This window comes from Xenopus laevis, chromosome 3L, assembly GCF_017654675.1.
Source record: "Xenopus laevis strain J_2021 chromosome 3L, Xenopus_laevis_v10.1, whole genome shotgun sequence".
Lineage (NCBI taxonomy): Eukaryota > Metazoa > Chordata > Amphibia > Anura > Pipidae > Xenopus > Xenopus laevis.
This window is the reverse complement of record NC_054375.1, coordinates 124,143,321-124,158,593: the sequence shown is the minus strand read 5'-3', so window position 1 is coordinate 124,158,593 and position 15,273 is coordinate 124,143,321. Positions and strand designations below refer to the sequence as shown.

At 39.2% G+C, this 15,273-nt stretch overlaps 1 protein-coding gene across 2 annotated transcripts in view; it reads right to left on the bottom strand.

The window, feature by feature from the left end:
* The window catches only part of map2k5.L (mitogen-activated protein kinase kinase 5 L homeolog), an 87,417-nt gene extending 72,867 nt beyond the window's left edge, over nucleotides 1-14,550 (bottom strand). The window contains exons 1-4 of one of the 2 annotated variants that reach the window (XM_041585039.1): nucleotides 14,285-14,550; nucleotides 12,417-12,465; nucleotides 10,958-11,025; nucleotides 6,301-6,370 (exon numbers count right to left, since the gene is read on the bottom strand). In XM_041585039.1, coding sequence (XP_041440973.1) covers nucleotides 6,301-6,370; nucleotides 10,958-11,025; nucleotides 12,417-12,465; nucleotides 14,285-14,419 — 322 coding nt within the window. In that variant the 5' untranslated portion in view covers nucleotides 14,420-14,550. 2 annotated transcript variants of the gene reach the window in all.
* Between the last annotated feature and the right edge of the window lie 723 nt (nucleotides 14,551-15,273).

The window sequence follows — 15,273 nt, the reverse complement described above, 5'->3', positions numbered from 1 at the left end:
GTCCCTAACTTGTTTTATATTTTATGTGCATTTTAGCATTACCTGTAATCAATGTCCGTTGAACGCTAAATGCTAAAATGCACATAAAATATAAAACAAGTTAGGGACCGCCATTCGGGGTTTACCTTGACGTGGTATGGTGGCTTATCAATTTTATGATCATAACTTTGTAACAAAATAACCCCTGTTTTGGGTACATATGCAATAGCATTTATTATACTTATATATATATACTTTAAAGCCTTTAGAGTGCTCCCACAACCCCCCTGTTTTTATATATATATATATATATATATATATATATATATATATATATATATATATATATATATATATATATATATATATATATATATATATATATATTTTTTTTTTTTTTTTTTTTTTTTTTGGTATTATTTGCTTTCTTCCTCCTGCTTTCAAATTGGGGTCTGGGCTTCTGAAAACAAATGCTCTGTAAGCAGGGGCACGCCACCAATGAGGCGAGCTGAGCCGCTCGCCTCAGGCGGCAGCGCCTGAAAGAATTCCAGGGGCGGCAAAAAGCCGCTCCTGCACCTTTAAGAGCCGAATTTCCGGTTTTTGAACCAGAAATTCGGCTGTACTATTGTGAGAGAGCGCAATTGTGCTCTCCGCAATAGTGTTTCTGCCTCCCCTCCCGACACGCAAGTTGGTGAGGGGGGGGGGGCGGCATTGCAGGAGCCGCCTCAGGCGGCTCCTTAGTCAGAATCGCCGCTGTCTGTAAGGTTACACATTTATTGTTATAGCTACTTTTTAGTACTCATCTTTCTATTCAGGTCCTCTCCTATTCATATTCCAGTCTCTTATTCAACTCTGGGTATGGTTGCCTGGGTAGTGTGGACCCTAGCAACCAGATTGCTGAAATTGCAAACTGGAGTGCTGCTGAATAAAAAGCTAAATAACTCAAAAATCCCATAAAATAAAAACCAATTGTAAATTATCTCAGAATATCAATCTATACATCAGACTAAAAGTTAACTCAAAGGGAAACAATGCTTTAACAAAGTCTAAAGAGCCAACACTTTTTTTCTAAAGAGCAAACACTTTTTTCCTGTGTTTATATATCTTAATGTACATGTCGACCTGTGAAACACAAAAGGCAATAATGCACAAACATGGCCATGCTAAATTCAAGGTGTTGGTGCAAAGATTTAGATGTTATTGTACACTACAGCAAAGTTATTTTATGTACCTTATACCTTGGGGGAGCCACAGGACTTGTAACGTCTGCTTTTATATAGTTACGCCCTGAAGCTCTGGATTCAATTTTACTTTGGACTATCTATGTTAAAAGTTTTTTACCTTTAAATTAACGTTGAGTATGATGTAGGGAGTGATACTCTAAGATAAAATGCAATTGGTTTTCATTTTGAGTTATTTAGCTTTTTATTTAGCAGCTCTCCAGTTTGCAATTTCAGCTATAGGGTTGATAGGATCCAAAAAATCTTAGCAACCATGCATTGATTTAAATGAGAGACTGGAATATGAATATTAGAGGGCCTGCATAGAAAGATGAGTAATAAAAAGTAGCAGTAACAATATATGTGTAGCCTTTCAGAGCATTTGGTGCTTAAATTGGGCCAGTGACCCCCATTTGAAAGAAGGAGAGAGTCAGAAGAAGAAGGCAATTAATTCAAAAAGTATAAAAAAAAAAAATAATGAACCCAATTGGCCATTCTCTAACATACTAAAAGTTAACTTGAAGGTGAACCACCCCTTTAAGTTGGTCTTTCCTCTTTGAGTTTGTGTATTTGGATTCCATTGTTTCCTCCAACAGACCAAAAACCTACTGGCAGGGTGGCTTCTCATGAAGTTGATGCAAGTGACTGTTATTGGTATAAGACAATTAGATTGTAAGCTATTCTGGAGCAGGATCTGATGTGAATGTATTTAGTCTCAGTAAAGAGCTGCATAATATGTCGGCGCTATATGATACTATCATATATTGCTACAGAATAGTATACATACATACATACATACATAATATGGGCCCAAACCTGACTGTGATTGTACAATGGTAAATGGGTTGATGACTTCTGTAAGACCAGTCAGGCATTAGACAACCACAAAGATGCTTGGGCATGAAAGCATAACTCCATAGTGCACAATCTCAACCAAGACAAATACACCGGATGGCGGGAATATTTACCAATTCACACATTGCTGCACTTGTACAGTCATAACGCTGAACAGACACTGGAACATATGTCCCTGGCAGCCTTTTTCCTTGCTCGCCTTTTCAGAAATGACCCCCAATAATACAAATATTAGCATGCACAAAGAGAGTTATTGCAAAGTCGCACTCTCCTGTCTTTGTGTTCATACAATTCCATTAAAATCATGCAAAACAGAGAGCGAGATGTGTCAGGTCCTTTCATTAGTGCAGCACAATTTCATAGGCAGCTCTGTCACTGCTACATGACAAATAAACATGATTATTCTGAATATAAAAGCGTTCACAGGTCTTGGCTCACACAGAGCAGGCTGCTCCCTTTTCACGTCCCTTGCGCGCCACAAATTGTTGTTAAAGTCACTGTCAATTTTGATGGATTGTCTCGAAGCAAAGAATTACATTTTTGCCCCCTGCTCTGTCTCGGTGGAATGCATATTTAACCCCTGCTGTGTCAGCGGAGAGTGTGCTGTGCCCCAGCTATTAACAATCGTCACACACTCTATAATTACTGCACACATCAATAAGCCTTTGTGCAACGCAGCAAGATGTGAAGTAATGTATCCGTGCGGGTGGTGGGGGAACAGGTGCAGGGCCTCCTGCCTTTGTTGCTGCGGAATGGGTGCGCAAATGTTCGTCAGGCGTGATGCTGCACTTCATGCTAAGGCACCTAGTGAATAACCACAGTGAGTAAGCTGAACGTCCTATTGGGGGTTTCTATCTATTTAAATTCATATTGGATTCTTTTTTAGCCATCAGGTCAGCTTTTTAAAGCCCTATAATTATTATTTGATCCTTGGTTTCTACTTGCCTTGGTCGAAAGAAATTTCATCATCATTCACTACCGACGCTGAAACTTATAATACTGAGTCTAAGTTTTGACAGGACAATTTATTGGGTGCTATTATAATGTCAGTGTTTTCCATAGGTACGGTCTAGTTACAACACCCACCCTTCAGCTGTTATGCAAAGGAATCTGAAGTCTTAATTATTCTTACATGCAAGACAGCTTCCTATACCACAAAAAAAAATTATGGTAGTCTTGGGACACTTACTTATTTCAAACAAAGTGTTACATGAAGCACTGCGTATCTTGACAGCGCTATATAAATAAATGATGATGAAATGATGATGATGAGTAGGATACACTTTAGCCGATGTATCCACTCTAAACACCTCCAGTTAACCAGTTCAGTCTTATGCCCCTGAAGAAGCAGAGGTATCTGTGAAATGCGTTGGGCGGCATAGGTGGAAGGTGGGTGACTAGCTCCCACACGCTTCCCACATAGATAGGTAGAAGGCACTGGGGGGGGCGAATGGAAGGGAGGGAAAGGGTGGCTGTGGCTATAACTTTCAGTGACTGAGCTGTGGTAGACACTGGCTGTACTTAATTAAGTGGTTGCCACTCTTGGAACACTGTAGCTTTAATGACCAGCGGTGTGGTAATTTCTTTAAAAAAAAAAAAAAAATTCTTTCCCGGTAGATCAGTGCTGCAGCACAAAGGGGGAATTGTTAAAAGGGATCACAAGCGATACACACCCCTGGTACACCTAAGTTACTTGAGAGCAGAAGTTTAGACTTTAGACTATTTTTATGGACATGGTCCAGCGCTACTGATGAGATATAACAGTAGTGAGTATTGTTGATTGGGCAGCATGTTTTTAACTAAATGCCAATAAAAGTTAAGTTGTATAACACTAATAGTGTCTATCACCTGAACTGGTTAACTGGAGGTGTAAAGATTGGATACATTGGCTAAAGTGTCATGTAACACTGTTTGGAATAAGTAATTTTTGGATACATATAATTTACCTTGCAGGTGTTTGAGACAACTTTTCTTTACGCTAATTCTGGTAGCCATAGGGAACAGAGCAAATTAAATTAAAGGCGTTGCTTACCTTTGAATTAACTTTTAGTATGATGCAGAGTGACAAATATGCAATTGGTCTTAATTTTTTATTTTTATGCTTTTGAAGAATTTGGGTTTTTTCAGCAGTTCCCCAGTTTCAACTTTCAGCAGCAATCAGGTTACTAGGGACCAATTTAACCTAGAAACCAAGCACTGGATTGAATGAGAGATTGAAAGCTAAAAAGGAGAGGGCCTGAATAAAAGGTTTCAATGGCAAAATTGTAGCCTTACAAAGCAATATGTGACCCCATCTGAATGCTGGAAAGAGTTAAAATAGAAAGGCCAGGAATTAAAAAGAAAACAACGAAAGATAAAAAAAAATTAAGGCCAATTGAAAAGAGTAAAGTACAGGTATGGGATGCATTATCGGAAACCCGTTATCCCATAGACACTATTTTATCCAAATAATCCATATTTTTAAAAACGATTTGCTTTTTCTCTGTGTTAATAAAACAGTAAATGGAACACGATCCAAACTAAGATAAAATTAATCCTTATTGGAGGAAAAATCAGCCTATTGGGTTAATTTAATGGTTACATGATTTTATAACAGACTTAAGGTATGAAGATCCAAATTATGGATTATCCGGAAAACCCCAGGTCGCAAGCATCCTAGATAACAGGTCCCATACCTGTATTCTATAACATACCTAAAAGTAAACTTAAAGGTCATAATCAAATGTTTGCTTTCTTTATCTGCACCATGCTGATTAAAGCAAGTTTTTAAGGGCAGAGACGCACGGGAAGATTCGTGGAGATTTAGTGGCCCATCAACTAGTCGACTCTTCTTCAGGCAACTAATCTGACGAAAAGTCTTCCTTGCTGGCTAGAATCTGAATCGCCGGTGGGATGGCACTTAGAGCTCTTCGTTTTCCGATGTTGCCTGACGAGGAAACTTTGGGCAACTTCGGAAAAAGAAGCGATTCGAATGCCATCCCGCCAGCGATTTAGATTCTAGCCGGCGGGAAGGCATTTCGGGGAGATTAGTCGCCCGAGGAAGAGGCGACTAAATCTCCCCAAATCTTCCCATGTGTCTCTGCCCTAAGCAGATATTGGTTATTGCAAGGGACAAAATTGGTGCTACTTTTAGTTAATAGGCTTCAGTGCTTTCAATCACGGATTATACTTCGATTAGCCTTTGAAAGAGAACGAAAAAACCCCCAGCCTAACACAGCATAGAGGTTATTGCTGGTATAAAAACCAAGCTAAAGTATGCACAAAAGGGAAAACTTCGTGAGACGTAACACTGATTCTCAGAAGGCCCAGGGGCAATGTGTTTATGAGGCCAAATGTTTTAAGGTCATTTGATGTTGAAGTGTAGAGTGCTACACCGTTGATCCCATTGGCGCACTGCCGTAATCTGAAGCCCAGCCAAAATATTAGCATTCGCTGTGATAATGAACTCACTGCTCCCTTGTAAAACCAAATTAAACCACTCTTATATTCAATTATGTCTCTTAAATATTCACTAAAGCATAAGGATGTAGGCACTACCTTAGTAGTTGCCACTGCTGATTGGTCCATATGAGGCTGCAACTGAACACTAATGAATTAAATTAATGACTTAGTCAGAAAATGCAATATATCTATATATAAACACACACACACCCACACTTTTAAGCATGATTCAATCATGGTTGCATTGTATACCCAGCACTACAAAAAAGACCATGTAAAAGAGTAGGGAGAAGGCAGAAAGTAAACTTGAATGAATTTGTTATCGTGATCTGTTAAATCTCTACTATAATGGAAACAAAACAGAAATCTGTAGTAGTCCTTGAGAATATAAAGCCAAGACTCCTCACAAAGTGATTGGTCTATAGAACTATAATGAATGGGCATTTAAAAGCTTAAACCAATTTACAGTGATTTCATTAAAAATGGTAACAGATAAATTAGATTACTAAACAAAAACAACAAAAGGATTCTTAAAGTTGGAATCTATAAAGTCACAGGGACATGAAGATTTTAATATTGCAGATGAATGAATCAAGGACCAGGAAAGAGCCTGGCAATGATACAACTGCCATGCCAGTGTCCTATCCTGGGCATAGCTTGTTAAACATCAGTCTTGGTCAGCAGGATCTTCACACATCCCATTCGCAAAATGTCAGCATTGAAAATGAAATATATCCTGTACCTAAAAACATACGCCAAACTACACAAGACACAATGCTTGGTGTGCAGTGCAAGAAAGACTTACCACGTGGATAGATCTGCAGAGGTTCCATCAGAGGTCCACTTCCCTGTTGCTCAAGGACCATGCTGCAATACTGCAAGGCAAGAACAGTGGCTGTGAGTTAAAAGGAAGACAAATATCTACTCAAAAGAATCACAGTTCCTTCACCCAAAGTTCCAATATCACTACAGTACTGAAAAAAAAAAAAAAAAACAGGTTTCTAATGTCACCCTTACCTGGGTCAGAAATACCCCCTCGCTTCCATGCACAGGCAAAGCACTGTGGTGCTTAGAGAGTTTACATAAATATTTCAAGGGACAACCTCTGAATCTCTCCCTTAGTCACCAACATTGGCACCACATGAAACTTAAGCAACAACTCCAAAGCCTGGTTCCCAATCACCCCAGTGTTCATAGATTTATGGCACCACTCTTACAAGCTACACTCTACATAGTGGGTAGTAACACTAGGCAGTAATTTTTCGCTACTAAGGGAAGAGTTGCTCTGCACCTTCCTGATGCATGGACTGACAACCATATATGTTTCATTTGTGAATTATAGAACAGGAATGTCTTTTTCATGTGTAAAGTGTCATAATCATATCTGCCTGATGTAGACAGAGGCCCAAGCATATCTGTCTCGAACAACTACACACCAGGCTTGTGTATCAGTTTCATTGTGAACTGTACTAAGTTTTCAGTTCCTGGTTTCTATTATTTCTACTGCAGCCCAACATTTTAGAAAACTGGTGAGAAAAAAAAACCAAAAAAACAATCCCACTAGGATAAGCAGGAAGAGAGGCAGCTGACAGCCTGGAGGGGGTTAATTAGCAATGAGCCGTAACTTTAACTACTGCATAAAAAAAAGCTAAGAAATTGATAGTTCATTTATCCGGCACAATACCTAATGCACAAGTCATTAAGAGAGATTATTTCTAATGTGAAGCTCACATTAAAAAACATCAAGCGAGACCCCAACCCTCCAAGTCACTGAAGATCATTTATTTCCCTAGGACTTGACAGTAGCTGCGGGACAGAGAGACTGATAACCAGATCTTAAGAGAGTTGCAAGTCTGACATCACTTGAATAAAAACAAAATAGGTCTGTATTAAATGGCATGTCAAACAGCACAGCTTGGATGTTTCTATTTAGAGCTGAAATGCAGTGTACAAAGAGCCATGAGCAAAGTCTGAAATCATAATCAAGCATTTCCTAACTGGTAGAGGATTTCTCAGTCTATGGGTAAAGCTGGCCATACATTAAAGATCCATTCACTTGGCAATTTTGCCAAATGAGCATATTTTTCCCCCAATACAGTCCTTGAGATGGGTGATATTGGGCCTCGGCACGAGGACCACATTAATAAGTAGATACATACCTTGCCCCAATGAGATTTTTAAACCTGCCAATTGATATCTGGACAATTTTCTGATATCAGTCGGGCATGCCTATCGGAGAGCCCCATGGACAAGCCGCTAAGCTGTCAACTCAGTCAAGGGAGAGTGCATATTCAAGGAGAAGAGGGCAGATAGCAAGGAGAAATGCATATGCAAGCTAAGAAGAAGGAAGGTTACTAGCAGAAGAGTATATATAACCAGGTTAATAGTGTATGTATATGTAATGGTGGGAGAAATGTATGCAACTGGAAAAAGTGTATGTACGTAGAAATAAAGAAGAAAAGAAACTAGGCAAACAATTTACAAAATTAGGAGCGGAATTTAATTAATGCAACTAGGGTAGGCAGAATTTAAAGGAATTGTTTAGTGTATACCTGTAGAAATAAGTCAAGTTCAGTGCAAAAACAAAATCTGGGTAAATAGATGGGCTGTGCAAAATAAAAAAATATTTATAGTTAGTTAGCCAAAAATGTAATGTATAAAGGCTGGAGTGACTGGATGTCTAATATAATAGCCAGAACACTACTGCTTTGCAGCTCTCTTGGTTTCTCTCTTGGGACCCACATATGTCATAACTGTTTGCTTTTGAATGTGAGCTGCATGCTGAGGATTAATTACAAACTCACTGAACAGTTATGTACATGTGGCCCCCCTTCAAGTCGCTGACTAACTCAGAGTTATAGAGCTGAAAAACAGGAAGTTGGGTTGTGACTGTTAAGTTAGACATCCGTTTACTGCAGCCTTTATACATTACATTTTGGCTCACTAACTATATTAGAAATATTTTTTATTTTGCACAGCCTATCCATTTACACAGTTTTTATTTTTACACTGAACTGTTCCTTTAAGGTTACAGGGGACCCGGCTGTGCTGCACTTCAGGTTAGTCGAGCCCCCTTAAGAGAGTGCAAACTCAAGCCAAACGGCCGAAAAGCAGAACCACCAAAGTACCAAAACTGTGAAAAGACCCGAAGCCACGAAAGAAGCCAAAAGCCATCAAAGAAAACAAAATAGCTGCCATCGTGGAGGACAAGGAAGAACCTAACTTAAGTTCCACTGAGCACCAATGTTTTTTTTTGTTTTTTAAATTAAACCCTTGGCCACCAATGTTTTATTTTAATCATCTATGGGCCTCTCGCCACCAAATTTTTTTTAAAAAAATTCTATGGAGATCACTGACCACCAAAGTTTTTATTAAAACTTGTCAGGGGGGTCCTGGCCACCAATGCATTGTTTTAACTTTTATGGGGGGCCCCTGACCACCAATTGTTTTTTTTCAACTTGTAGGGGGGACCCTGGCCACCAATGGGTTTTTAGTAGTGATGTGCGGGCTGACCCGATACACGCGGGTTCGAAATAGGCCCTAGCATTTCATGTACACAGAGGCCTAAACAGCCCCCAGCCCAATAAATAGTGACTTACAGTAGCCCCTCTGGCATTTGCCACAACCCAGAGATTGCCAGTCCGGGCCTGGTAATAATGAAGAAGGAATATATTTAACTAGGAGAGGAAATGGGAAAAGAATGAACATTACAAGAGCTTGTGATTAAAAAATGGTGGCTTCATTACCCTAACAAGCAGGCAGGCATTAGGAAGTCAAAAAGGAACAGAATAGAAGTACTGAATATAAAAATATGCATTAAAACATTAATACTAAAACTGAAGCGTCAGTCGGTTGGGGGGGTTAGTGACCATCTACCATCTATCTGTAGGTCAAAAAGGCAGGTTAGGAAAGGTTATAATTTAAAAATGATAAAAGAAAAAATGTCCATAAAAGAGGATTAAGTGTGTCATGTGTGTGCGTCTTTGCATGTGCATTGAAACCAAATTTGCAGATAGCTAAGTGTGTTAAGTGGCGTATATGTAAACAGGAGTGGCATACACATAGTGGGGCTGAGCAAGGTCATATGGATGGTGTGTATTTAATCAGAAGGGAAGTGAATGCATGCTCAGAACGGAGTATGTCAGTACTGATGATGTGTATTTAAGCAGCAATATATATATATATATATATATATATATATATATATATATATATATATATATATATATATATATATATATATATATACACACACACACACACACACACACACACACACACACACACACACACACACACACACACACACATACATACACAGAGAAAAGGAATGTATATCGGTAAGGGCAATGGCTCACAGGTTTATCTTGGGCACCATAATCATAATGCTTTTAAAGTAGTGCCAAAACATAGATATACCTGCATGATTCTTTTACTAAACATTTCCCATTGGGCAATAATGTATACATTTAGCTTATTGTTTGTAATAATTACAAATATCTGCAGCTCTTTTTATGCATAGTACATAGTACATAAGAAAGGACAAAAGGCAAAGCACATTGGCGCAAAGTGAGTGGCTTGTGGGGCTATAGGCAAATGTGAATACAAGTAATCAGCTGCGAATATCCAGTCATACTAAACCTGCTGGAATATCAGAAGGTGTACCCAAGGACAAATCTATATTATATCCATGGGCTCAGCTAAATTATTTACTTTTATTAAGGAAACCGTCATCTGTACATTGTTCACCACAGAAGCTATTTGAGCGTCACAGTTCAAAGGAATAGTAACACTAAGAAACAAAAGTGTTTTAAAGTAATGGAAATATCATGTACTGTTGCCCTGCACTGGAAAAAATAATGTTTGCTTCAGAAACACTACTATACAGTAGTTCATATAAACAAGCTGCTGTGTAGCAATAGCGGAAATTGAAAAAAGGCTATATGGCACAGGTTAAATAGTGGATAACAGATAACACCATTATGTTCTACAGAGTTTATCTGCTGTGTAACCTGAGCCTTTTCTCATTTGAATGGCTGCCCCCATTGCTACACAGCAGCAGTAGTGTTCCTGAAGCAAACACAGTAATTTTACCAGTGCAGGGCAACACTGCATTATATTTTTATTACTTTAAAACACTTTCATTTTTTGATGTTACTATTCCTTTAAGCCAACTGTGTACTCTTATCCAAGTTGTCATTGTCAAGTCACATTTCCATTGTCAAATCAGACTATAAAATCACAGATAGAACCATAAGTTTATAATTCAGTAAGATGAATCGGTGCAGCTGAAGGCATCCGGAAATTGGTTAGGCCTCCAGAAGGGACTTGTGAACTACTGAGAAGAGAAGAGGTGAGCAGGAAGTGCATCAGAACAAGAAAAGGAGAAAGGCCCCATGAGAATAACTGCCATGCTTCTAACACCATACCAAAAAGTGCTCTACAAGCACATGGACACCTACATATGACAACATGGCCTTCATTTCCTCATCACTCCGAACTGTAATCCGATCACCATCCTCATCTTCGTCTTCAATATGTAAATAAAAGGTGACAGTCACTTAGAAGCAGACAACACATGAATTGCAATACTGTTATTGTAATAATGTACTGGCAGCTCATTCTGTACAGATACCATACAAAACTATGCAACAGGGTGGAAGAGTTACATACTTGCTGAGTTGGTTAGTGCAATCCTGAAATGTTTTTATAAATGAGAGAAACTGGAATCATTGTTAACTTTGTCATTAGTGTGAAGGATCCAAGTAGATGCTCTGCACTATAGACATTGACCTGGCAAAATTATTATAAACACTATAACATGTTATAGGTCAGAGTAAAGTAATAAAAAAAACTTTTGGCTTTCAAGCAAAAGTGTAAGTTTTAAGTAATAAAAAAGCAGCAGTTAAGTAATACTTGTCACTTGCATAACTATAAATTACTGCATTTCTGAATAGCTTTAATCACTACCAAGTATGCTCCAAAACCTAAAGCTTTACTATTATCTCCATCCACATGGTTCCTCACAACAGCAAGTCTAGTAAAGAGCAAGGTGATTTCATAAAAGTGAATAAACCCTATCTTCCAAACTGCCTGCACAATCAAAACTATCCCTCCCGTTACCTCGAGGTACCCTGCTACTCTTGCACCTCATGCTGTTGTATCACACAATTTACCTTTTTGCAGCACTATCCTGATAACTCTTCTATATATTCTGGCATGCTGCTGTCCTGCTCCCCCTACTCACAGTCATACATTGCTCTCCCCACCTACTCTGCGCCAAGAAGAATGAAAGTAATTCTGTATTTGGAAAACATGTTTATTTCAAAACACATCCGTTAATAGTGCTGCTCCAGCAGAATTCTGCACCGAAATACATTTTTCAAGAGCAAACTTTTTTTTATATTTAATTTTGAAATCTGACATGGGGCTAGACATGTCAGTTTTTTCAGGTGCCCCCAGTCATGTGACTTGTGCTCTGATAAACTTTAGTCACTCTTTAATGTGAATGTAACAATCTCTCTGGTAGAAAGAAGAACAGCACTCAATAGTAAGTCCCACTGCAACTCCTTCAGTTACATTGAGTAGGAGAAACAACAGCCTGCCAGAAAGCAGTTTCATCCTAAAGTGCTGGCTCTTCCCGAAAGCACATGACCAGGCAAAATTACCCGAGATGGCTGCCTACACACCAATATTACAACTAAAAAATACACTTGTTGGTTCAGAAATAAAATTTTATATGGTAGAGTGAATTATATGCAGTGTAATTTAGAAATAAAAACTACACCATAAAAATTCTGACAAATTCACTTCCATTATATTTGGGTGGACATGGTCTTTAAAGGATCAGTTACACACTCCGTCCAAGAGGCCAAAGCTAATTTTTTCACATTGATGCATTAAAGGGCTTGCTTAACTCACACTCAAAGGCAGTGGTTGTTGCATCAGGGATAACTTGACCAATCACATCCTAAAAATAAAACACAAAGCACAGAGTTAGTTAAACTCCTCTAGAATCAGTTGAAAAATCACAATCATTCAGGAATAGAGGTATAGCTAGAGATAAATAGAAGTCCATAAGGCATTATGAGCATATCAGCTGCAAACGGGCAGGGCCACAAAAAAAGCAGAAGCACATGATACATTTTCAATCCAGTTTTAGTACCTCCTGTATTCCAAAACATAATAATATTATTTATCTCGTCACCCACTACTTCAGTATGTGCCATTATGGAAAATGAACAAAAACACACAAGGTGGATGTGTCTGCTCATTAAAGGAGAATTCTACCCTAAAGTTAAAAAAACCCTACCCTACATAGACCCCCTCCCTCCTCCCCCCAGCCTAAGTGATACCACGGGCAAATGCCCCTATAACGTTTTACTTACCCCTCGGTGCAGATTCAGACATCGGAGTTCGCGGGTGCCATCTTCTTCTCTTTAGAATGAGACAGATGTGGTGGCGCACGTGCAGTTGGAACAATTTTCTGTTTTGCAACAACTGAGCATGTGCCGAAACTCACGAAAATCGGCGAAGCACCGATCTCATTACGAAGATTATCGAATCGGCTGAAGATCGGGCCCATGAACTCGATGCCTGAATCTGCACCGAAGCATACAGTATAACAAAAGGGAATATTCCATGGGCTGCTTGGCTGTGCCTAAGATATTGATTGGTACATGACCTTGATATTGCGCTGATAATGACATCCTGCATGGCTAGAAATTAAGTGCCCTACAGCAGTGTTTCTTAATATTTTCTCAGGGGACCCAATTCAAGTTTGGGAGCCAGCTTTTTGACCAAAAAGAACTGACTTAGACTTACTTACCCACCTTATTTAATTACAATTGCCTGTTGTAGCAGAACATTTCATTTGACTTACAGGGTCACTGAGACCCAGCAGCAACAGCATGGGGACCTACTGGTAATTTAAATGTGCCTAAAGGCACCCAGTTTGCAGAAGCATTACCCCCCCCACTAGAAGTTACCAAAGTCTGGGCGTATCAGTAGCAGTTAGGTCCACTATCACGACTGTCACTTTAGAAGGGTTGTTCACCTTTGATTTACCTTTTAGTATGAAACAGAACGTGATAATCTGAGACATTGTTTATTATTTGAGTTTAGGTTTTAGCCAGCAGATCTTCAGTTTGCAATGTCAGCAATCTGGTTGCTAGGGTCCAAATTACCCTAGCAACCAATAATTGAAAAAAGAGACTGGAATGTGAATAGGAGAGGGTCTGAATAGAAATATAAGCAATAAAGAGTAGAAATAGGAATAAATTGTAGCCTTACGGAGCATTTGTTTTTAGAAGGGGTCAGTGATCCTGGAAAGAGTCAGAAAACCAGAAAACTGAGAAGTGTGGAATTTAACTTTCTATAACATACTAAACATGAACTCCAAGGTGAGCTCTCACTTTAATTGCATGTCTTGGAATTTTTCTAGCAAAGCAGGGTTCAGTTCATAAAGATAATGGGGATGAAGATTTCAGAAACACAGGCATTGTGAGTTGCCCTTGAGGAAACAAAACATAAGAAGATTGCTCTGCTGTTCACCAAGATGCCACTAGTACCAGTGTAGTTGCCCCTGCATATGTGTGACACACTGCACAAATCACTACAGGTTGTTTAAAGTTAACAAACCGGCAGTTTTAAAAGCTCATAATTACATTATAAAAAATGGAGACAACCTGACATAGGCTAAATGACGCCCCACTCAGAAATAGCTTGAGGGCTGTGCGTGACGTCATTCTAACAGGAGTTTTACGCTGCTTGTTGTGGCCCTCTCTTACCAGGATGTCCCGGAACAGCAACTGAGTGGCCGGCTGTACTGTCCAGTCTACGGCGCCTCCATCAGGGATTCGTATCCGAATGACCAGAGCCTGGCAATCCATGTCCTGAGGCAGGCCGAAGCCAAATAACAGCATCCCGGGCCGTAGCCGGGTTACATCATTTGGGACGCCGGAGTACCTAGCCTAGGAATCAAACATTATAGGGCCGGAAGGTACGGGAAGAGGAAGGCAATGAACTCGACGCCATATTGGAATAGGGCAAAGTGACGTCTTACGGCTCGCCATCACCATATTTGTTTAGGGGAAAAGTGTCATGTTGTTAATAACAAAAATAATGTCATATCCGTTGAGACGATAACATATTAAACTATCATGGGGTGTTCTTTATTTGTGACTGCTGCACTAGGGTCTTTACTTGCATCCATCCTCACTTATTCTTGTGAGAGTTTGGTGCTGTTTCTAAATCTGTTAATATGCCCATGTAGAAAGATATTAATAATATATATATATATATTAATTATATTATTAATAATTAGGGATGCACCGAATCCAGGATTCGGTTCTGGATTTGGCCAGGATTCGGCCGAATCCTTCTGCCCTGCTAAACCTAGAGTCAAATCTCATGACTTTTTGTCACAAAACAAGGAAGTAAAAAATGTTTCCCCTTCCCACCCCTAATTTGGATATGCAAATTCGGATTTGGTTCGGTATTCAGCCGAATTCGGGGGTTCAGCCGAATCCAAAACAGTGGATTCGGTGCATCCCCATTAATAATTAATAAAAAGTAGAAATAACAATGCATTTGTAGCCTTAAGGAGCATTTGTTTTTAGATGGGGTCAGTGATCCCATCTGAAAGCTGGAAAGAGCCAGAAGTAGAAGGCAAATGATTGAAAAGTAGAACCCCCATTTTACGTTTTTCAGGGGACCAGAAAAAAATGGTGTAAAATCCAGAAAAATTTAAAATCAGGGAAATGTATTATGGGGATGT